Source organism: Ambystoma mexicanum, chromosome 3q (assembly GCF_040938575.1).
Source record: "Ambystoma mexicanum isolate Mex_15411 chromosome 3q, UKY_AmexF1_1, whole genome shotgun sequence".
Lineage (NCBI taxonomy): Eukaryota > Metazoa > Chordata > Amphibia > Caudata > Ambystomatidae > Ambystoma > Ambystoma mexicanum.
Genome location: NC_090926.1, coordinates 719291168 through 719315501, shown reverse-complemented (window position 1 = coordinate 719315501; position 24334 = coordinate 719291168). Strand labels below are relative to the sequence as shown.

At 48.5% G+C, this 24334-nt stretch overlaps 1 protein-coding gene across 11 annotated transcripts in view; it reads right to left on the bottom strand.

The window, feature by feature from the left end:
- The window catches only part of TNRC6C (trinucleotide repeat containing adaptor 6C), a 1467646-nt gene that overhangs the window by 339867 nt on the left and 1103445 nt on the right, over positions 1-24334 (bottom strand). For all 11 annotated transcript variants that reach the window (XM_069654647.1, XM_069654638.1, XM_069654641.1 and 8 more), the window contains one exon: positions 23483-23674. In XM_069654647.1, coding sequence (XP_069510748.1) covers positions 23483-23674 — 192 coding nt within the window. The remainder of the gene's footprint in view (positions 1-23482; positions 23675-24334) is intronic.

Here is a 24334-nt window from a genome sequence, read left to right as displayed (position 1 = left end):
GGCCTGCCTATCAGCAGGTTGGTGTCTGTACCCCACCATACTAGGTCCTGGTGGAGATGCTGCGATATGCTGTCTGGCTCCGCCTGAGAGCCCTTCTCCCTGATCCCAGGAAGCTGAGAAATGAAGCAGCAGCCTCCTCATCCTGAGTCTCGCTCTTTTGAGGAAATTCCTTGTGGCCTTTTTGATTGCTGCAATCTTTCTGTAGAGGGAAAGATCCTCTCGGTCCTCGAATCCCATAGAAGACCCAGAAATGTCAGTCTGAGCGGGCAGAAACTCACTTTTTGAGATTGATAGAAAATCCCAGATCGTAGAGGGTGTGCATGGTGTACTGCCTCCGGGCACCCCGTTCTGACTAGCCAGTCTTCGAGGTACAGATAAATGTGGTGGCCTTGCGCTCTGAGTAGAGCTGCCACTGCACTCATTAGCCTTGTAAAGACCCTCTAGCTGAGTCCAAAGGGTAGAACTCTATTGAAAGTGAAAACCCATGATCCTGATTCGCAGGAAGGACCGATGGAGTTCCAAAATCGGGACGTGCAGGTAAGCATTCTTCAGATCCAAGGGGTACACCCAGTCTCCCCCACACAAAGTCTCTGTAATGAAGGCTGAGGTAACCATCTTGTATGGGAAGGGAAAGGTTCATGGAAGAAAGGTCCTATACAACTCTCAGGCCAGCCTGGTTCTTCTTGTGTATGGCGAATATCCGGGAGTAAAAGCCCGTGCCTCGCCGAGAAGCTGGAACTTCCTCGGGTCTGCAAACCTGTAAGTGTAGGGCAAGCCTGCCACTCACAGGAGACTCGTGGAACCTGATTACCCGTTGAAGCTTCTTTCCCTCTGAGGCTGGTGCTGAGAAGGGGGACTGGAAAAAACCTGTGTTAGCCGACTTGCGCCTGTGTTGGCTTGGAGACCTGTCAGGTTGCCTTGAGCGTCTCTCCTGGAAGCCTCTAAAGCTCCAAAGGCCTGACCCTTGTCCAAGCGCTGGTGAGCCTGGCGATAGGTCTTGGGTGTGGATTATGTTAGAATAGACAAGGATTTAGCTGTCTGGGAGCTATTCTTTTTCTTGTCTAGTTCCTAGTCTGTTGTCCAGTGGAACAAGTCGCCCCCCCTCGAACGCAGGTCGAGGATACAATCCTGCCCATCTGGGTTGAATTTCATGGCCTTCAGCCAAGCCATCCTCATGTCGGAGGCAATGCATGTGGCTCTGCCTGAGGTGTGTCAATGTGGGCTACCATAGATTCCAATATGGCCTCAGCCACAATTTTAGCCTCCGCCAACCCCGCCTTCAATCATGCCTGGCTGTGAGCAGGAAGCTCTGGAAGGAAGTTGCGATCTCCCGCCACAACTTTTGGTTAACAGCTGCCAACATGGCATCAGTGTTTGCCTGACGTAGGTGGAGTGTGGCATTGGAGTAGATATTTTTCCCAAACTACTCCAATAGCTTTTCCTGCTTGCCCAGTAGTGAAGAAGCAGATGCAGCTTAGGAAGACTGTGGTTTGGAATATAGCAATGAAGCTGCTATAACAGAGGAATGTGGTTGGGATGTACCTCCAATAAGAGGTAATCCCCCTCCATCTGCCAGTATTTGGCATCCAGGTGCTTATTAGTAGTTTGGTGGAGTGTTGCTTGACCCACCGCTTCTGTCTGGGGATTCCACGTCCCTTTCAAGGGGGATGCCCATTCTCGTGTGAGGACGAAGTGCAAGTACTTCAGCCAGGACCCTCACCTCGGTTGCTCCGCCTGCAGCTGAGGGATACCTAGGTTACTCGCCAGACCCGTCAGCCTATCATGGAAAGCTTTAGCCGACAATGGTGTACCCGGATCTTCCTCCTCGTCTGTGTCCGCCGCTGTGTTCTGAGAATCTTGTGGGGCAAGAGGAGTGCTGGGCACAGGCAGCAGTGGCGTGCTGACTGGCTTCTGAGGGGGCTGACCCGCAGTGATTGGAGCGGGCATAGGAGCCAGGGGCTGAGCTGGACCCAAGGCCTGGGCACGAGTTGGGGCTTGAGGCAGTACCGGAGGGAGTATGTCCCCGATTACATCCCTGAGTATGGTACCCATCTGCGGTGATCTCATGAGGGTGAGGAAATTCTCAAAGAACCCATCCTTGCAAGTGAGAAGGGCGCCTTATGGTGTAGGGGTGCCTGAGGGCATAGGGGCTGGGCCCTAGACTGCAGTGTCCTGGGCGATCCCTGTCTCGCCAAATTGGGCGATGCGTACCTCCCCTGTGAAGTGGAGGAATCATTTGGAGCAGTTAACAGGCGTTGTCCAAACCCATCTGGATGCACGCTCCTCTGCCTGATCTCTGTGCGGAAAAGGTGCCGGGTGAGCCGCCATTTTGTCTGGCCCGGCGGTCTTTTTGCCTTGCTGTGCACCACTGTCCTGAGGTGTGGTGATTGTTGAGCTGAGACCGGTCTCAACCTGCACACTGAATAGCGAAGGATAGGACCTTCCCTGCACTTCAGGATGAGACCTGGGAGGCGAAGTGCCCCTGGCCAAGAGGCCGGTAGTGCTCCGTACAGGCGCCCCCTCAGACATGGGCCTGGTGCTAGGGTGAAGTCCCTCGGGACGGAGCCCGGTAATCGAGCCTTGCGGCACCTCAGCAGTGGGACCGGTAGGATCTTGCAACCGCTCGGCCCAGTAGCTGGAGCAGCCCTGGTCTTCTTGCTGGTTTTAGGACTTGGGAGGTCCCTCCCGCTTGCATGCTTCCTGGCGAAGGTGTCACCCCTACGGGGTGCAGAGGAGAACAGAGCACCTACCTTGGGCCTAGTCTTGCTCCTCACGTATGCATTGAGGTCCTCTGGAGGTGATCTTTCAAAGAGCTCTCGCCACCTGGCCAACCGATTCTTCAGGGCGCGCAGGGTCAAGACATTGCACGCGGTACAGCCATCCCAGCCGTGGTCTGGGCCAAGGCACTGGAGAAGGAGTGCGCGAGCGTCAGATATCGGCAAGGGACCCTCGCAGGCTGGACACCTGCTGAAACTCACCGGCATGCGCCGGGGAAGAACGTGGCACCAGAGGACAGAGCAGTACCTGACAATTGGAAGAGAAAAAAGACAAAGAATAACTTCTTCCAGGGAAGAGTGTGTGGAATTACAAGGCTGCAGGCCTAACCCAGGAGCGCTGGAGAAAGCTGTCCGTTCCCGTCGACGTGGAAAAGAGGCCCGAGGAGTGCCGCCGGTGGACGGAGTGAGGGGAGCACATGCTGCCAGGGCCGCGAGCATCTAAATTTAAAAGAGAAGACCATTTTTTATGGTAAAAAATGTTCTGTTTCATGTCCCTAGCGAGGGACGCCCATACAGTATGGAGGAAAGGGGACAGGACGTAGGAGCAAGGAGGTGTGCCGTATTTGTGCATGACACAGGATGCTATGGCAAGATGTGTGACGAATCCAGGGACTTCGTCCCTTCTTCTCTTAGTATAGGGAGGTGAGCCCACTCAGCAAAACACGCCCTAGCGGTTTGGGAATGCGGGACATCACTTGAAATGACTCCCCTTTAGGGGACTAGGACTCCCATTCCCATAGGGGACTCCCATTCCCAGAGGGAACTTCCTAAATAAAATGTACTTTCTGCCTATATGGGAGATAATAGGGAGGACAAAACCCGTCAGTGTTAATGCCGAATCGCCCACCTTTTGGATCACCCGTCGTGAAGAACAAGCCCCTTCTGACGAGTGAAGGATGAATAAAGGGCCAAGGACCTTGGAATGGAGGAGAATCCTGGAGTCAAGACGACTCCCTGATGTGAAAGTGTGTAGAAGGGGAGGAGCCTCCCAGAGCTGCAGAAGCGAAAGAATGCCAGAGGGTGACAGGATAAATCAAGGCCGGAAGATGCGAGTCCGCGTTCAGCCGAAGAGACGTGACCACGTATTGGGCCTGGAACCCGTCAAGAGACGCAGAGTCCCAAGTTGACTGGAGCACGAGACACTTCACTGGCAAACCGATTCCAAAGAAGAACAGGAGCGAGGGGAGACCGCCCACTTCCAATAGCGAGGAGCACAGAACAAAGCAGGACATCACCGCTGCTACCGTGACTGACCCTCCCTGGAGCAAGGACCACCATGCCCAAAGTATGCAGGTTGCCCAGGTGAACAGGGGAGAGAAAGGGAAGCAAAGTAGCCAGCGAGAGGATAACAAGACTAACCTCAACAGATACAATATGGCATTTATAACGCACCTGTACACAAGTGTTTCTAGGCGCAACAAGACAAGGAGGGGGAAACAGAGGGAGGACAAAACAACGATCTTACCAGCCCTTGCATCATTCAGATTGCACAAGTGCAGGGAAGTGGAAGGGGAGAAGTGCCAAGGGGGCGAGGGGGAGTGCAGGTAATCAAAGGTGCAGCCAGCGGGTGGCTCATAAGTGAAAAGTGAAGGCACTGTAGGGTTACAGATACAGACTACAAGGGCTGGGGGTAGCCAAGAGGCAGTGCGAGGTGCCATTGGACATGCAAGCACCTGGGCCCAAGTTCAGAGGGTGGCCAAGTGACCAGTGCGTGGAGCAGATGGGTCATCAGCAGGGGAGAGAAAGAACGAAAGAGGAAGCGAAGGAGGAGGTCTGGATTTGCTTCCAGAACCAGAGTTGGTTCTGCTCAAGTTTGAGAGAGGCAGGGAGGCTGTTCCGAAGGGAGGCCCCCAGCTGAAGATAGAGATCTACCGTCAACTCTCTACTTGGAAAAGCGACTGTGCCTCAGAGTTGGAAGTGGATGAGCTGAGCTCTAGAAGGAAGATGTTTAGGAAGAGAGTGTTGGAGGTAGTGCGGTCCCAGGCCCCAGAAAGCCTTGTGGACGATGCACAGGGTCTTTAACTTGATCCTTGCCGCCACTGGGAGCCAATGAAGAGATTTCAGAGCTGGAGAGATACAATCCCTGGGCTTGAGGCCAAGGACAAGTCTTGCAGTCCTGTTCTGCATAAGCTGTAGAAGACGGAGAGTAGAGGCAGGAAGATTTAGAAAAAGGCTGTTGCGATATTCGAGCCTAGAGCGGACCAGAGCTCTGGAGACAGCAAGCTTCTGGGGGGGGAAGTGAGGAAAGGAAGAATACTTCTGAGGAGGTGCAGCTGATAGTTTGACTTCTTAGAGACGGAGATGTGAGAAGAGAAGGAGAGGGTGGAGTCCAAGATGGCCCAAAGGTTCTTAGTCTCACAGGTAGGAAGAGGGCCCAGAGTGGGCAGCCAGAAAGAGAGGAAAGGAGGGTGCTGGTCTTTCGATGAGGAGGATCTCCGTCTTACTGTCATTAAGGCAGAGATCTTTGGCGGCACACCACTCCTGAACTTGCGGACAGTCTGGAATGAAAGAAGTAGAGGAGGCCGAGGGGAGCCTGAAACAGAACTGTGCGTCATCTGCATAAAACAAAGTTGGAGCACAGAGAAGCGATGCAGTGGGCAAGAGGTGCAAGGTATTGGTTGAACAGCCAGGGAGAAAGGTTAGACCCCTGGGGAACACCACAGGTATAGAGAGATAGAAGAGAGGCAGGACCTAGCTGGACCTGAGGGTCAATCAGGGAGAAAGGAGGTCAGCCATACCCAGGTTACCACAGAGGCGATTGAGCAGGATGGCATGGTTGAGCATATCAAAAGTAGAAGAAAGATCGAGGAGAATGAGGACAGAAGGAAGGTTAGAGTCAAGGTTAGGGAGAAGGTATTCACAGAAGTTCATGAGGGCAGTTTCCGTGCTTCTGGCCGCTCTGAAACCAGATTGATGGTCATGGAGACAACCAACAGAATCAGTGTGAATATTAAGTTGGGAGATTGCCAGGAAGAGAGTGATGGAGATCAGGAGATAGTTAGCTGAGAGAAAGGATCGGCAGAGGGCTTGTTTGGGAGGGGGTGCACAAGGGAGTGCTTAGGGCGGGGAGGGGAAGGTTCCAGTGGCAAAAAGAGTTATTGCAGAAGTCGGGCAAGGCTAAAGCAATGGTGTCGATGTGGTCCTTGGTGGCTCTCGAGCAGGGAAGAACTTTTTTTGACAAGACTTCATAGATCAGACTGGTCTAGAAACGTCATCATAGGTGAACAAGGGAAAAGAAGAGAAGGGAGGAGGAGAGGCGGCTACAGGCAGGCGAGGAGTGGAGGAGGAGGAAGAGTATGAGAGGGTGGACAGGATGTCCTGAGTTTTAGTGATGAAATGAGAAGCCAACGCCATACAGAGGGCCAGGGAGGGAACAGGAAAGGTAGAGACTGTAGCAGGATTGGCCAGTTCTTTGCAGATTTTGAAGAGTTCAGCCGAGTTGTTAGATGCTGCAGGGACGCGGGCTTGGATGTCTGCTCTCTTCTTGGGGAGGACAGACTCTGTACTGCCTTTGGAGCAGGATGGTTTGTCAGAGGCTGCGCCTGTTGCCCTCCACTTCCTCTCAGCCACCCTTCACTTGTGTTTGAGGGAGACAAGGTCGAAGTCGTACCAGGAGTTGCACTTGGATTTGACCATTAAACTGATCCTTGTGACAAGTGCAAGTACATCAATAGTGTCAGAGATTGGAAGATGAAGGTTAGATAGCACTCAGCAGCTGAGAGGCAGCAGACCAGATGAGGCAGACAAGCCATCCACCAAAAGAGGCCGGTTGAGCGGGCGATGAGGAATCTGTGTATGTATGGACTAACCCATCAGAAAAAAACATTACTGAGGTACTAATTTATCCTTCAAATGTATTCTTAAAATAGATTCCTTCATCCCACAGATTACTCATCCTAGATAGACTCCCACAGTAGTATATAAATCTGGAGGACGGAGGTGAGCAAGAAAACCATCACCTACACCAGAAAACCGTGGAGCACAGAGTGTCCTGCCGGACAAGGAACCAGGCAGTTATGTTTGGCAAACGTGTGCAGTGGAGCTCACAAATGGTCATTGTTGTTTGCCACCTGCATTGTATCCTTATAGTCCTCTTAGGTTGTCGCCAGAGTGGTGGTCCAGTAGACTGTGTCCTGGGTGTCCAGTTGTCCGGTATTCAGAATGGTTCATCAGAGCAGGGAATCGCAAACTAGCTGGACCCAAAAACCTGACGCTGAAGTGCCTCTGCAACCAAGGCCCCTGGATATCCCCCAAAGAAACAAAGGCACAAATCCAGAAGGCCCAACGATTTCAGGAACTCCTGCAGTGGTCCCTGAGTGTAGAGTGCAGGGGGTGAGTAAACCTACCTTTTTGCCTTCCTCTTGCTCTATAGTGTTGAATGGGTGTAAAGTCCTAAACCTAACCCTAACCCTAACTCGACCTTATCAAGCCTGGAACTGCTGCCGACGGCAAAGCCTACAAGACAGGGAGCACCCTCAGCAGGACAGAGGTGGCAGCTAGGCCTCTAGTGGAATGAGTGCAGAGAACATCAGGCAAATCCTTCTCAGCCAGATTGTAACAATCAGAGATGCAGAGAATGATCCATCTGGACAGGGTCTCCTTAGTAACAGCCCTACCTGAAAAGGGATCAGTGTAACTTGCAAAGAGCTGGCCGAAGGTCATCCAATGAAACCTCTCCTCTATCCTCGAGCGATGCAGCAAAAAACAAAAAAAGAAACAGGCCCAGGCCAATGGATTTCTGAGAGAGGATGGATTTCTAAGAGATGAAATGTTGACAACCTTGGTAAAGAAGAAGGACAGCCTCATTCCTAAAGACACATTCTCCATCGAGAACACCAAGTGTGGATGTTTAACAAAGCCTGGAGCACACTCGCCAATCTTGCGGAATTGATGGCCACCAGAAAATCACCTTAAGCGCGAGCAGTGTCAAATGGAGCTCCCATAAGAAAAGTTACAATTACATTCTAATTCAACACATGAACAACAAACTGGCATGGGAGAAAGTGGCTACTCAAACCCCGCAAAACCTGCATTAACAGTGTGGAAGGAGAAGAATGAACCCTACTCGGGGTACCATTTGAAAACGGAAATGGCAGCCAGGTACTCCTTCACTGTGCCAATCTACAGGCCCAGCCAGGTGAGGAAAAGCAGGAAATCCAGAACAGAGGAAGTGTGACAGGTAAAATTGTCCGGATCCCTCTCCCTACACACAGGCGAAAATGTACACCACCTGCAGGCATAAAAAGACTTTGTGGTATGTCTCAGAGTAAAAAGGAGTACATCCAGGACTTTGTCCAACAAATGCCACTACATAGCCTCTCAGCAGCCAAGCATGAAGTTTCAGGCTGCTGAGAATCTGATGGAGGACATGAACACAAACGCCTGCAGTTTCCTGAGAACTAGTGGAATGACAGGGTCGGCGGCAAGTCATAAAGGGGCTCGAAGTTTCACTGGAAAACAACAAATGCATTCCAAGATCTCCCACAGAGGACATTTTCTTCAGCCGAACAACTTACAATTGAAGTAAAGATGTCAGCTTGGGGAGTCTCCAGAAGGTTATGTCTTTCTCCAGAACTTCCTAGCAGAGCTCACAGCTGTGGGAGGCAGAGGTCTGTCTGCTCAGTGCATTTCACAGACCGGGAAAGACGGGATGCCATCAGAGACACATTGTTCTACAGAGAACACAGGACCACAGTTTCATTGCTTCCCTGCACAGATGCAGGACTACAAACCACCCGCTTATTAAGTGCAAGGACCTTAAAATAAAGGCAATCTGGGCCAGTCTCTCAGCCTGCAGTTCCAGTAAGTTGTGTTCCCGACCGAACAGAGGTTGCTCTCTGAAAGGTATTGCAGGTGAGTAAATTATGTGCTGTAACCACCTCCAGTTGTCATATTAACACCCTTCTTAGCATGTGCTTATGCATGGTCGACCACAGGAGATCTTGAGAACCACAGGTCTGACATGTTGCCATAGAACTGAGACCACTGATATCAAAGTAGACAGTGGAGAGACAGCTGGCATCACCGGGACCCCTGAGGCCCAGAAGACAGAAACACAGGCAGAGTCCGGAACCAGCCTATGTGACTGAAAGGCATAGAACATCTTAAGGATCTTTACCACCCAAACGTCGGAATGCAAAGCCTGTCCAGGCAGGTGTCCAAGACCACTTAATGAACTAGAAGAACAAGTTACTCCTTACCTGGTAACGTTCTTTCGATGGGATGTTCCTCCGACGTATTCCTTATCTATGATATTTGTATCTCCAGCTTGCTGGCCTCAGAAAAAAATGTTTCCCAGTAGAGGGCGCTGTGCGTCGACGTCCGTCGAGTAGGTGTTCCTCGACAGCCACCGTATCAACGCCGACGTCATCATGCCTATAAATGGCCACGCGCAGCGTCCGTTGCTCAGTTCCGTTTTGTAGAGTAAGGTAGTTATTGCATGAATGGTTACTACCCTTGAAGGAGCGTAAGCTGCAACCACAAGGGAAATGTTACTGCGGGGATGGATGGGAGGAGCGATAAGGAATACGTCGGAGGAACATCCCATCGAAAGAACGTTACCAGGTAAGGAGTAACTTGTTCTTCGAAGGGATTGTGTCCTCCGACGTATTCCTTATCTATGATAGACTTCCATAGCAGTGGTATGTGATTGGAGGCGGGAGTAAGAGATGCCATATTACTCTTTAAGAATGAACAGAGTGTAACACAGCTTTGCCAAATCTAGTCTCTTGACTAGAGGAGGAATCCAGGCTATAAAATTTGGTAAAGGTATGTGCGGACGACCATGTGGCAGCCGCACATATGTCTCGAATTGGTAACCCACTTTGAAGAGCTGAGGAGGCTGAGATACCCCTGGTCGAATGAGCCCTTAGATTTTGAGGGGGCTCTGTCCCTGCCAGTTTGTAGCAGTCCAGAATGGCTAAAATAATCCATCTGGAGATGGTTTGTTTGGTTATTGGTAATCCCAACTTATGTCCTGCGTAACCTACAAATAGTTGGTCTGCTTGTCTAATTTTAGCAAGTCTACTGATATAAAAACTCAAGGCTCACTTAGGGTCCAGTCTGTGTAGTCTCTCTTCCTCTTTCCCCGGATGGGGAGGAGGATAGAATGAAGGTAAAGTAATCTTCTGAGTAATGTGAAATTCAGAAACTACCTTTGGGAGGAAGTTAGGCTTCACCTGTAGAACGACTTTGTCCTTGTGAAAAATTGTATGAGGAGGTTTACAAGATAGCGCTTGTATCTCGCTAACCCTTCTAGCAGATGTTAATGCTACCAATAAAACAGTTTTGAGGGTGAGAAGCTTCAATGAACAAGAGTGGAGTGGTTCAAATGGAGCACCCTTTTAGAAAGTTTAAAACTAGATTTAAGTCCCATAAGGGAACTTGGAATGGTCTTGGAGGGTAAACATTAGTTAGACCTTTCAGGTATTTATTACCAATGGAATTTTGAAATATGAAGGCTCCTCTGCAGTGCGCTTAAAGATCGATAGCGCTACGAGATAGCCCTTAATAGTGCCAACTTGAAGGCCTGAATTTGCCAAATAAAGTACGAAGGATAACACCGCAGGTGTACCACATGAAAAGGGTTCGATATACTTTTCTCTGCACCAGCTGCAAAATTTATTCCAACGGCAGCGGTATAGAGTTTTAGTTGCTGGCCTTCTGGCCGAAAGCAACAGCTCCATGACGTCATCTGGAAAGTCCCAATCCTTGTACCTCAACCTTTCAGATACCAAGCGTGTAGGTTGAGGGTCTTGATGGCTGGATGGAGAACCTGACCTCCCTTCTGCGAGAGAAGATCCTCTCTGTACGGTAGACGAATTGGAGGGTGGATGGACATGTCCAGAAGGTCCGGGTACCACGTTCTCCTGGCCCAATCCGGGGCAATTAGGATCATGGTCTTCCGAAACCTTCTCAACCTCCTGATCATTTGAGGAATGACAGGGACCGGAGGAAACGCATACAGAAGTGGGAACTCCCAGTCCACTACGAACGCGTCTCCTAGAGCTCCTCTCGGGGGAAATTCCCTTGAGCAAAATCTGTCGCACTTCCTGTTGATACTGGTGGCGAACAGATCCACTTGAGGGATTCCCCAAAGGGCAAAGATCTCTTGAAGGACTTCCTGAGCTATCTCCCACTCGTGGGAGACTGTGTTCTGCCTTCTCAGAGCGTCCGCTGTCAAGTTCTTCTCTCCGGCTACGTGAATTGCCGATAGAGAGATTCCTTCCTGAATTGCCCAAAACCAGAGCTGCATCGCCTCTCTGCACAGTGGCAGTGACCCTACGCCTCCTCTTTTGTTGAGGTAGTGCATGGCCACTGTATTGTCTGTCATTATCAGGACGTTTCTCCCGCGTACAGACGGCAGAAAAGCCTTCAGTGCCAGTCTGATGGCTCTCAGCTCCAACAGGTTGATGTGTAGTCTGGACTCCGATGGAGACCAACGACCGCTGATGGTCAAGTCGTTGGCATGGGCTCCCCACCCCGTGAGTGAGGCGTCTGGGACTACTGTCATCTCTGGCCATGGTTGCCAAAACAGTTCTCCTTTCAAGATGTTCTCTGGATAGGCCCACCATTGAAGGTCGTGGGCTACCTTGTCCGGAATCTGGAGGAGATCTGTCATCCTCCCTGAGAATTGTGACCACTGAGTCCTCAGTGCCCACTGAAGGGATCTCATTCTCAGGCGAGCCTCTGGCACAAGGGATATGGAGGATGCCACGAGGCCTAGCAACCTCAAAAAGTCGTAGGCTGGGAGACGTTGGGCATTTTGAAACATGGTAACCATCTGCAGAATATCTTGAGCCCTCACCTCTGGTGGCGAGGCTTTTCCCAGGGACGTGTCCAGGACTGCTCCAATGAACTGGAGTCTCTGTGATGGTATCATCTGTGACTTCTTTAAATTGAGGGAGAAGCCCAGCTTGTGAAGGAAGTGGCAGACATAATCTAGTTGGATCCGAGCTTGTTCCGAAGAAACTGCTTTGATCAACCAATCGTCCAGGTAGGGGTAGATGTGAATCCCTTTCCTCCTTAGACTTGCAGCCACAACCGACATTAGCTTGGTGAAGACCCTCGGGGCAGAGGTCAGCCCAAATGGCAGAACTCGAAATTGATAATGAGAGTTGCCAATTGCGAACCTCAGGTACTTCCTGTGCTTGGGATCGATTGGCACATGGAAATAAGCATCCTGAAGGTCCAGAGATACCAACCAGTCCTGAAGCTGGAGGGCCTGAAGGATCTGAGAGAGAGTTACCATCTTGAACTTGTCCTTTCTGAGGAACTTGTTCAATTCTCGTAAGTCCAGGATGGGTCTCAGTCCTCCGTCTTTTTTTGGTATGAGACAGTAGGGGGGAGTACCAGCCCTTGTTCCTATCCGCCACAGGTACCGGTTCTATGGCACCTTTCTCTAGCAGGTCTACAATTTCCTGCAAGAGGAGCGGATCCGGCACTTTCAGAGAGCTGTTCCCCAGTGGATGGCTCGGAGGGATGCGTAGAAAAGGCAGGCAGTAACCTTGGGCAACTGTCTCCAATGCCCAAGCATCTGACGTAATAGCCTGCCATTCCGTCAGATGGTGAGTTAACCTGCCCCCCCCCCCCTTACAGGTGTCTTGTAATGGGAGACCTCAGAGTGGTTTGGGAGCGGCTGATGCAGTTGCCGAAGGTAAAGCGGCTCCTGCTCCTGCTGATGCGGCTTTCTTTCCTCTACCCCGTCCACCACGGGTAAATTTTCCTTGGCCTCTTTGAGCCGGCCGCCCTCTGCCTCTTCCATATGAGGAATAATAGCGAAAGGACCTTCCTCTCCAAGAGGATCCTGAGGGACGAAAATTAGTTTGGCGGATTGCAGCTCCTAGTGACTTGGCTGCTGCTTTAGATTTTTGCAGTTTTTCCAAACTGTCATCCGCCTTTTTACCAAACAGGGAAGAGCCGTCAAAGGGCATATTTAAAAGTCTGGCCTGTACGTCAGAAGCAAAGCCGGACTTTCTCAACCATGCATGCCTGCGGATTGTGGTACTTGCCGCCATGGCCCTGCTGATACTGTCAGCAGAATCAATGCCAGTTTGAAGGGACTCACACATTGCATCTTTACCATCTCTGATGTTATTTAAAAATGCGTCCCTTTCTTCTCCTTCCTGGAGGCAGTCAGCCGCTGATGAAGCACACTCCCAAAGAGTGTGGCTGAACCTAGCGAGCGTACAAGCCGCATTAATAGATTTTAAAGCCATGCTACAGGCCGAGAAGACTTTCTTAGCCATGGCATCATATTTTTTATCATCCCTATCCTGTGGAGCAGTGGGGTATGCAGATGTACTGCCTGATGAAGTTGCAGCCTGGACCACCAGACTCTCTGGAGTAGGGTGTTTAGATAGGTATTCAGGGTCAGAAGCAGATACCCTATATTTCGCTGACAACTTCTTGTTAACCGCAGGGATAACTTCAGGAGTTTCCCAGTTAGTTAAAATCTTTCTCTGTAAGGCAGAGTGAAATGGAACCACAGGATCCTCCTGTGGACCTTTATCCAAAATGTCAGTGAGGTCATCCTGCTGAAAAACAGGTGACGGTGCAGACCAACCCATGAATTTTATGATTCTTGACATTAGGGTTCTATAAGGGGTTTCGGCATGTTCCCCTGGGTCTAATTTGACAAATTCCACTTCAGGGGAAGTGTCTAAACCACTTGCTTCCTTTAATACATCCTGAAGGTCTTTCAACCTTCTTTCCTCAGGGTCAAACGTCTCTGGTTCAGGTGATGTGGTCCTCTGCAGGTCAAAAGGCCTTTCTTGATCTGAGTCTTCCCTTTCCTCATAAATTGAGGTTAAAGGGGGGTGTTCTGAGTGAAAAGGGACAAAACTCATTTCTAAAGCAGAAGGAGCCATCATCACTGGCCTTGAAAAGGTCGATGTCATCGACACTGATGTAAAAATCCTCAAAGGCGCTGTCAAAGGCGTCGAGAAAACTGGAATAGTCCCCGTAGAACTTGAAAGGATTGGAACCCTGCTCGAGGATGTCGACGACGCTCTCGGCGTCATGTCAGAGGCTCTTGGCCTAACCGTTGGCTGTGGAGTAGCCGTGGTTTTTTCTTTTATCGGCGTCGACGCCGGTGTCGACTCAATCGACGGATGCATCGAAGAACCCTTCGATAACGGCGTTGATGGCGCCGATCAATGCTTCGAAGGGGCTTTTGACGATGGCGTCGAAGATGCTTTACTTCCCGATGGCTCATGGCGCTTTCGGGTCGACTCTTTCGCCGGGTGCTTCGACTCGCGGTGTTTAGATTTTTTGGGCTTTTCACCCGGGGTATCACCCTCAGCTGACTTCGAGGGGGTCGAGGCTGCTTTCTCGAAGACGCTTAGCATCTTTTTTCTGAATTCCTCCCACTCAGCCTGAGAGCTGTGTTTTGTGGGGCAATGTACTCTTTCAGGGGAACTAGAAGACGACGACGAAGGAGATCTTCTACGTCTCTTTTTCGAGTGTCTAGACCTCGACGAGTGGTGGGAGCCACTTCGAGACCTAGACCAAGAATGCTTTCGACGGTGAGGAGATGAATGTCTCGACTCTACCGCGGAAAATTTCGAGGAAGTTAAAACTGACTTACCTCTCTCGAGCTTCCCCTTACGCTCTTTCAAGGCTTTCGCCGTCATGGATAGGCATTCCTCACACTCCGAACACTGGTGTTCGATTCCCAGACACCACAAACAGATCCTGTGAGGATCCGTCAACGACATTTTCTTCCCACAGTCTCTTCTCCCAAGAGGGGGAATGTGAGCTGTAGTGGAGTTACACAAAGATTCACAGTTACAGGCATTCAAAAAAAATCTTACACTCAAGGTTTCTTGCATAAACAATTATTAATTTATCAGTCAGTTATAAAACCTTATTTAGAAGGGAGCAATATGCTAGTAACACACAAATACACTTCAATACTGTACACTTCCAAGTTTCTGAACCAGCTACGACCTTTTTGGGATGGCACACAGACAACCTACACCCACAGGTGACTTCAATAACTAGGGTGCTGGGGACATTGATACCTTACTTTTGGCATTCAGAAAACTTTTAGAAATTGGTAAAAGGCAAAGGTTATTAGAACACAAGAGATCACAAATATTCTTAAGTAGGCAAACACTTTTCGATCCCCCAAGAAGAGTCATACAATTTAATAGGTTAAGCCAAAGTCAATGGGCAAAAGTCTTGTATAGGATGAAGCACTTCTGGTAATTAAATGGAAAGGTCTTTGCACAAGTTCTTAGGAGTCTTTGATGAAAAGAAGAATCAAATGTAGGGCCACAAGCTGATTAGGCTTGTGAGTGGTAGGAAGTTTCAAAGCAACTCTACAGTAAGAGGTAAGTTCTCTTTAGCTTGTTTTACAGTACCTTGGAAATGAAGAAAAGATGCAGCTGATGACTTCTGTTTATGTGCAGCTCTGCGGCTCTCACTGTTCATGGGTCTCAGTCGTGGGGACAAGAGGGAGGACGTCGGGGGACTCCTGCAATGCACTGAGACTGTCAAAACTGGCAACCAGCAAACTTCACTTTCAGTGGCTGTTTTGTGTTTCAGCTCCTCGCGTCTACCGCAAATAGCAACACCACAGTTCCTGGCAGTTGAGATGGACTTTCCTTGCTTTGAGGGGGCTCAGGCTTGGTCAGTCCTGCTTCTTGGGAGTCCGGAGGATCTTCCAAAAGCTCTAGGCCAGCTTAAAAGCAAAGCACACAATCTGGTGTTCCTCTCCCTGGCTATATGGTTTCCAGCAGCAACTCTGTGGAAATTCAACCAGCTTTGAGATTTATGTTCAGGTGGCTTACTTTGTAGTTGATTGGTCCCACCAACTCAAAAGGGAGAAGTCGTCTTTACAGGGGCTTCTCTGTAAATGCGAACTTGGCATTTCGGCACTGCAGCAGGGCTTCACCGGGCAAACCAATTGTCCAGGAGTTACAACAGGTGTCCTCTTCAAGCTCTTCTTCGGTTCCTTCGTCCAGTGGTCGACTGCCTTCCAAGCCAAAAGACTCGCCTTTTATTATTCAGTTCTCTCTCATTCATTCCAACCTAGCTGTCACTCACTCAGCAGGGTGGCTGTCCTTGCCAGAAAGTCAGCCAATCACCACAGAGTGCATTTGGGTCTCCTAGAAGACTAAGCACAGGGAGTTTCGGGCAACTCCCTCACTTCCTGCCTACCCCAAACACTCTGGTGCCAGAGGCAGGTTTCACTCCTGAAGCCCGCCAAAGGCGAAATAAACAAAGACCAAACCTGGTTCAGCATGCAGAGAAAATCTCTAGAAGGACCTTTCCACAAAGAACTGGTGAAAAAAGAAGAGGTAAGGAAAGAGTAACAACAATTTTTACATGAGAAGCTAGACAAAGGTGATACTAACTAACCCCTCCAGCACTCTATTGTAAGATAGTGTGTGATGGGTCTACAAAGTTACAATGGTAAGTAAAGTCAATTTCACTTTACTGCTCTGGGAAACAGTAGTTTATCCCAGAGAAGGTATTTGACCTTTGGGAAATCTGGAAGACTTCCCTGTGTCACTGCACAGAAGGTGCTTTGTGACACAATGTAAAAGATGATGCCTATGGAATTTGTCAGACTCCACAACCAAAAGAAACACAGAAGTAAAATTCACATAAAAATTCATGAGAGAGTGGGAAAAAGCGTCACACTCTCTCTAGGTTAAAAAAATCAAGTCCTCAAAATCCAGCAAAGTTGCTGGGGGTCTCTAAGGTGAAGGGAATTAGCACATTTCTGAGAATTCTCCCTAACAGCCGCTTTCAACGACAGTAGTTTAGTGAAGACAGTGAGACGAAATGAAAAACCAAACAGCAGAACTCGAAACTGGTACTGGGCGCATCCAACCACGAACCTCAGGGACTTCCCAAGCTTGGCATGAATCGGTACACGGAAGTGGGAGTCCTGGAGGTCCAGAGACACCACCTCGTGCTGCAGCACAAGGGCCTGGAGGATCTGGGCCAAGGTGACAATCTTGAATATGCCCTTCAACCACTCTGAAAGGGGTACCGATTCTATGAGCTTCCTCCAGCAGAGAAGGGTCCAGAGGCATTGAAGGGCCCAGAGGAGGGTGACCAGGAGGAGGCTTAAGAAAACTAGTCTAACCCCGACAGCAACCTGTAAGGCTCATGTGTCAGAGGTGGCGAGACACCACACCTCGACAAATGGGACAATCTCCCTCCCACAGGAGTCAAATGGATGAAGTCCAATTCACCCAGGTTCTCATGGATGATGGTATGCGGGAGAACGGGGGGGGGGGCAGAAGAGACAAGAGAGGCAACTTTGGGAATCTCAGCTTTTACCTTGGTGGTGAAGGCAACGCTGAGGGTGCTTGCACGAAGGCGGCTGTCCCATGCCTTGGCAGGCAAGAGGGGAATGGTTTAAATTGACACTTCTGTTGGAAGCGAACCCTGAAGTCATCCTCCAGGAGTGCCTTTACAGAACAGAATCAGTACCCATCGCACACATCACACAGTAGGCAGTTAAAAGGCTGGACTGCAGATACTTGCGTGTGGCCTCTTTACCATCACCAACTATAGAGTTGAAACTCTCCATATCCTTGGGAGGCAGGTTTTTGGCTATCCCAGATATTGTACTCCACAGTGCAAAGGTATTTTTAGCCTGAGCAAGTGGTGCTGACTGTCCTCAGAACAAGACTGACAGATGCAAAGACTTTGCAGCTCATGGCATCTAGCTTCTTGCTCTGGTTAGGCAGAAACCTGTGCAGTTCCCTTTGGGAACACTGCAAAATATTTAGGACTACAGGTGTAAACCCACTTGGTAGCAGTCTGTACCACCCAGATTTACCTGGTAGCTGTGGCTGAGCAGTCAGACTTCCCTCAAGAAGAGTTAGGCAGTATGCAAAGTATACACAATAGGCACTCAGATAAATAATACAAGCAAACACTGACCAGAGCTTTGGTATCAAAGTATATAATTATTTATTTAAAAACACACTGTTTAAAACACTCCAGCACTCTTATTGTAAAACACTCTAAACACAGTTACTATTATAATATATACAACCCTGGTTCCTTATCAGAGAAGTCTTAGTTAACACCACTTATTTCCATACAGAGGTGAGCGCTTAACTATAGATGGCACTCCAATAAGTTTATGAAGAAGGGAGGGAAAAAGACAGAATATGGGAAGATACACCACTCTAAGCTTTAGGAACCCTATTAGCAAGGAAGAAGAGCAAAAAGTCACTTGTGAGCCAAATTCCATAGGCTGGGCCCACTCTTAGAGAGAGCAGAGCACAAATGCGCCCAAGATCACACAGTTACTCTAGGCTTTGAAAGTCTTGCAGAGAGTTCGAATAGAGTTTAGAGAGGCTCAGAAAAGTTTAGCCAGGGTGTCCCAGGCTAACCCAGGTTCGAAAGCCGGGGGCTAAATCTACCCCATACAGTCGGTGGCAAGGGAAGCCGGGCGGGACACGGTACCTTAAGTGGGAAGGATCCTCCAGCGGTGGCAGTTGTTCCTGGCAGCGGGTGCAAGTCTCGTCATCGCCCAGGGGAAGAGAAGATCTCGACTTGTAGGAAAGATGAAGGCCGCTGCACTGCCAGGGAAGAAAACAGCCGCAGAGTTTTCCGGTTAAAGGTATTACCCTTTAATTCGCGGTCGTGGTAAAACGTGGTATCCCGGTTGCCGGGGTGTTTGGCACAGGCAAGGCGGCCACGTGATACATCGGAAAGGCGAAAAGACGGTGAAACTGGTTATCCCCACCAGTCAAAGGAAGAAAACTCTCCGGCGGGAGATCTCCTCTGTCGTTGGGAAAAGTGGTGAGATGGTCCAGCAGGGCTCCACCTGTGGTGTCGTCGTGGCAGGTCGGCTCAGCTTCTCCCTCATCGGATTCTTAGGTCCTGTGGCGACTTCTGAAGATTCAGTCCCCAAAGCCCTGCTTTTATGCAGAAAACCCCCATTCACTCAGCCTAGCTGTCACTCAAACATGCTAAGTGGTGAGCCGGCCGGCTCACCACTTGGGCCAATCAGGACGGAGTGCGACTTGAGTTGCCTAGGCAACTCAGTCCAGGGTGCCTAAATCCCCCTCCAACCCTCCTAAGTACCCCAGACAGAGTGGCACCACTTTGGAGGGCTTCTGTGGAGAAGCCCGCCAAAAAGTGGAACAAAGGGCTCGACTTGGGTTGGAGTCACAGAAGGGAACACAAACGCCATTTTAGAACCGAGTTTTGGCAAAAAATACTAACCAGAGAATTAATATTAATTAAATAAACCGGCGGTATGTTCGAGGCTATCGTAATTAAATAAAGATAGTAGCCTCGAACAATGGGAAAATCCCATAGAGGAATATTCGCGGTTGAATATAAAAAGTAGTATCCACTGCCACCAGGCAAAACTCGATCAGGGGGGACGGAGATGTGCCCCCTCGACTAACAGATCGACTAACAGACTCGACTAACAACAATCGAATTGCCCCAGCCAGTACGTCCACAATATGATGGTTTGTACTGGTTCTGTTCAGAATTTAAGACTAGTAAAGTCAATGGCGACTTTACAGACCCTGGGAGACAGTAGTCAGTCCCAGGGTATGGAGTCTATACTGGGGAGTCACTATGACACCACTGTGTTACTGCACTGAGGGTACTGTGTAACACACATCACATGAAGCCCTAAGGAGTAAAAGACCCCATAGCCCATTAAACACATCTAGAGTGAAAGAAACACACTCAAATCATGTCCAATAGTGAGGGTAAAAGAGTCTCACTCTTGGCAGGAGAAAAAAATAAACCCCAAAAATCCAGCAAAGCTGCTGGGGGACTCACTAGGTTAGGAAAATCAGCCTAAACAGAGAATTCTCCCTAACAGCTCTCCCGGTCAGGAGGGCAATGAGCGGGAAGCACATGGTTTTCTTCAAAGCTGTTCGACCTGGCATCACTAATCTATGAGGGGTGTGTTGAGAGAACATTAAACAGAGAGGGTGAGTTGATGCTTTTTGGCAAGGTCACAATCCACTGCAGTGACAAATAGCAGCTTCTCCCAGGCCACCAAAACAGGAGTAAACACCACTGGGTTGAATGTCAAAAGTGTCTCCCGTGGAGAACCCTTGTAAAAAAATGTCCGAGGAGTCATACTGGACTCTTGGCTTAGTAGGATCAGATAAAACCAAAGTCTCCATAATATTGGCAATGGTCCTCTGAACTGAAAACTGGGGACTGCCATGCATTGGCGCTGAAAGAATATCCAGTTATTGATATTTGTTCAAATGACTATCGTTCTGTCTAGTAGATCCCCCTTCATCAAAACACCTTGGTGAAGTCCTCGGCTCAACCAGAGTGAAGTGGTTCCAGAAAACAAGAGATAACATCCCCATTTCATCAAAGATCAGTCATCTTTGAAAGAAATTGCCCCCTCGCCCCCACTGAAAGAATGGTGTATTCCTATGAGTCTCCGCGCTGATCAGCGGAGAGAAGGAAGGAGGAGATGTCGATGCTTTGGTGACAGAAGGCAGAGCCGTACGCAGTGACCCTGGGCAGAGCCTTAACTGAGGCATAGCATTCTGCTTTGGTGCAAGAAGCTGCCAGAGCAGGCATCATATTGAATGGTGAGCAGTGCAACTGTCACTGGGACCGTAGAAAAGAATTCAAGCATCTGCTGCCGGAAAGCCTCATACACCTCCAAAATATAGAACTTAGTGGGGAACTGTACATTCGCAGCAGGTGGCCATCCTCTCAACTATCCCTGGAGCGCAAGTGAAGACTCTGCTTCCTGGAAGACGAAGAAGAGGGATGCCTGAAAGAGTCACTGGTAAGAGTGGGACCTCTTATTTTTGTCCTTCTAGATTGGAGAATTTTCCAGTTCATCAACCAAACCTCCTTTGGCTCTGAACCAGGGGACTTGGACAAAGGTGGAACGTGTACACCTTCCAAGTAAGTAAAGAGTTTTATGGCACACTCACTGAGGGCCTTTGAGTGCATAAACTGTCAGGAACCACAATCCGTCGTACTGTGGTCCTCCTGAAGGCAAAATAAAACATGCTGTGTAGGAGTCAGACACAGACATTTGCCTTCTGCAGTCGGAGCAGCAAGCTAGAAAAATCCAGGTGGCGTTCCAGAAGCATACTGGTACGTAGACACAAAGAACAGAGGTCCTGGGTTGCAGCAGCTTGATATACTGGCCCTGACTATACCGCCAGCATCTAAGCGGGCAACAGTGTGGGGCAGAGCTGTAGCCCTGAGGGGCCGAAATAGGTTACAAATACAGCAGGTGCAAGCAATAGAATATCTAATATGAGGAATATGCGGAAGGAAGGAATCCAATTAAAATAGTGGTGATGCCCTCTCTGGTCATCCAAGAATGACTTATCTTTCTTAGGTGCTTGCAGATTAAAGTGGGCATATGCCTTTGAAAGCATTAAATTAAATTTTATGATGCCATTGATTGGTGATGAGGAGGGTACTGGAGGTCTTCTTCCCTTGCTTGGAGCGGACATTGCTCCCATCTCCTTCCTTAAAGGGAAATCTATCCGTCTTCAGGGGAGAGAGACCTTCAGAGACATAGTGACCCTTCTGCATTGGGTTTATTCTTCTACTGAAAGTGACCCAAGAGGATCTCCCACTCGTCCAGGTCATTGACTCTCTCATTAATAGGACTAGTGTAGAATTTTCTCAAAGGCTTGTGGAACTTGTTAGGTGCCTTCCAGCAAATGTGACCATCTCCTTCTCAGAGGTCAATACATCACTCTAATCCAGTGTCATATGTGTTATCACATTTGCTCTTGTAGGTTTATCAGGCCTGGAAGGCATCCTTGGTTTCTCCTCTCAAACTCAGCCACTATGCTCTGAATATCTCATGAACATGGATGCCTGGTTACTCCGCTCTGTAAGAGGGAGTTCCACATTATGACTTTGCCCTAGGGGCAAGTTCAAGAGTTCGCTGTTGAATCAAACACAATGTCTCCCAAGATTATGAATCTGACACTGCAGGCATTCCCTTTATTGGTGATATATGGGCCACTGTTTGTATCATGGTGGAGGTTTCCACCATGGACAGGACCCAGTCAAAGGTATTTGGTAGGTGCTAGAGGAGTGGAAGTCTTGTGCTCAGAGCAGTACTTCTGTCTTACTGGTTCTTCTGTTGTCAACCACCTGATTGAAAGGTTCCTTAACCACGATTGCCCGATAGGTGATGTTACAGGCAGCTTGATAATACGTTCCCTATTGGCAGATCTGTAGACAGTTGAGAACATATCGTTGACAGAGCATTTCCCGTTTATGTCGTCTTTGCCAAAAGTATCATCAGTGAAGAAGCCTTTGTGGACTTGGACATCACCCGTTGCTCCCCTGTTAAGGGGGGCTTCATTGGCGTGAACTATTTGGAAGCCATGGCTATAGATAGACCAGTGGTCGAATAGCAGATTTCATGAGCAGGAGCTAATACTACCACCTGTTTTCGGGCATCGCCTACTAGGTAGGAGAAGCTGCTACAGAACTAGGATCCAATACATAGCGTGCTGCAAATCTAACCTTCATGTGAGATGCCAACTTTAACTTGTCCATTATTTGCAATCCATAATGCTTTAAATATTTCTTTATACATATTCCCAAAACAAAGTTTAATTTAACCGATATGTTTGTATGGCACCAGTTTTCCTCTGGTGACAAAAGTAGCTCCTGGTAGCTGTTGATGCCATGCTAACTAGGCACTATATACATAGAAGCAGTAGCGAAATAGCTCCCAGAAATGTTGAACCTTGTGGATGTTGCCCTCCAACAGAGATCATCATCTGTGGCTTATCACAGACACTGAAAGGAGTGGTAAAATCATTTTTAACCACTGCATGAGGCCTACATTTTGCAGGATTTTCCCCCACCCTAACCTGTGTGTTTTGTGGGGCAGACTGACTGTACCTGCTCATTAAATCTTCCTTTTCCCCTCTTCTCAGAGTGCCTTTTTTCTGCTGTTGGCTCAAAGGATCATGCTCCGATCTCAAGGTCGCAGGGCAGTCCTAATGTATTGACATCTCCAGATGAGGCTACAACTCTCAAACTAAAGAAAAGCTGGAGCCCACTGCATCATCAGTCCTTGAGTGTCTTCTGCAGGAATTAATTACTTAACAAGAGAAGTTAAAGGGTTTACCCGATCTGCCGAACAATTAAAAATCTTGAGATAGCCTGCAAGGAAGGGGTTTAAGGCTAACCACCTCATTGGTACGGCGCAAATGTCCCTAAAAGTGGAAGATGCATATCAAGGATTCCCAGGCTGATGACAGGGAAGGATTCCAAGCAGGTGAATCGAAACAATATCCAATGCCAGAGAACAATGTTGTACTAAAACTCAGGATCTCCAACATCTTTGTCTTTTTAATTTCTGGTGATCTTCCTTTTGATTGTGGACTGCTACTAAAATAGCCTTTGTTACCTGAAGGCCAACTGTAATCATGGCATTCACTCAAAGCCTCATTAAAACAATTGTAACTGAGGGAGAGAGAAATTGAAAGGGCATTGCATCTGCATCAACAACTTCCTGGGCAACTAGGAGGACCTAGTGAAGAAATTCTGCTGTGCCAATGACAGCAAACCCGCTATTGAAGAAAACCTGGACCAACCCTCAGTGGGGCTCTGTGTCCTCGAAATGGAAAAGAGACAAGTCAAAAACACATCACCCACACACTGATTGTTTCCTTTTAAAAGCCACTATAACGCACTTTTGCCACAAGTAAAATAGCACAGAAGGTTTTCACCCTTCTCACCTGGAGGCCAACTGATGCTGGAGCCGTTGGATATTTTCTCAGTATCTGATTTGGCACGAGACCAGCTGTCAGGAGCAGCCCCCGGAGGACTGGATGGCGAATCGTTACTTTGGATTAGGTCATATCTACCGTAGGAGTCATCCATAGAAGACTTCATAGGAGGGCCAATGGTGAGGCCTCCTGGGATAGCACCTATGGAGAGAGATTACAGGATAGCACATACAGTTCAGAAACGCAGCTGCTCTGTTGTTGGCAGTACATCAGAAATGTCTATCACAAAGGTAAGGTGCAATTCGGGCCACACTGATATGCTGGTATGTTTGGCATTTGGGGAGTTATACAAGGATTGCTGTTGATATTTGTACAGAATACAATTCCCAACCCTATCACATTGGTACACAAAAACAATATTTTTGTATGTTGAGATACCTGCGAAAGGAGACAGCTTTGCCAATCACTTATAAGCATAACATACTAAGTTATGAGTTTTCATCCCCAAGCAGCAAATGCTGATATGCATCACATTATTTTTTATGACTGAAAAACATTGTACAAGACAATTCAGCAGTACAGAAATACTACACAGAGAAAATACCACAACTAAGCTATAAAAGAGGGAGTGTTGTAGTAATCAAACATCAATATGTCAGTTATAAAATTACAGAATGTAGAAATCAATCCGAAGAAATTACATTTGTTTCTACCAACTCGTCCTTATTTAATAAAATAGCTGTAAAGAAAACAGGGCATACTTTTCCCATATAATATCTTTACAGAAAATCAATGGCAAAACAGAGCGTACATTATATGTACAACTGATAGATCAGTGGCTAAATGTTTTATCATTAGTTA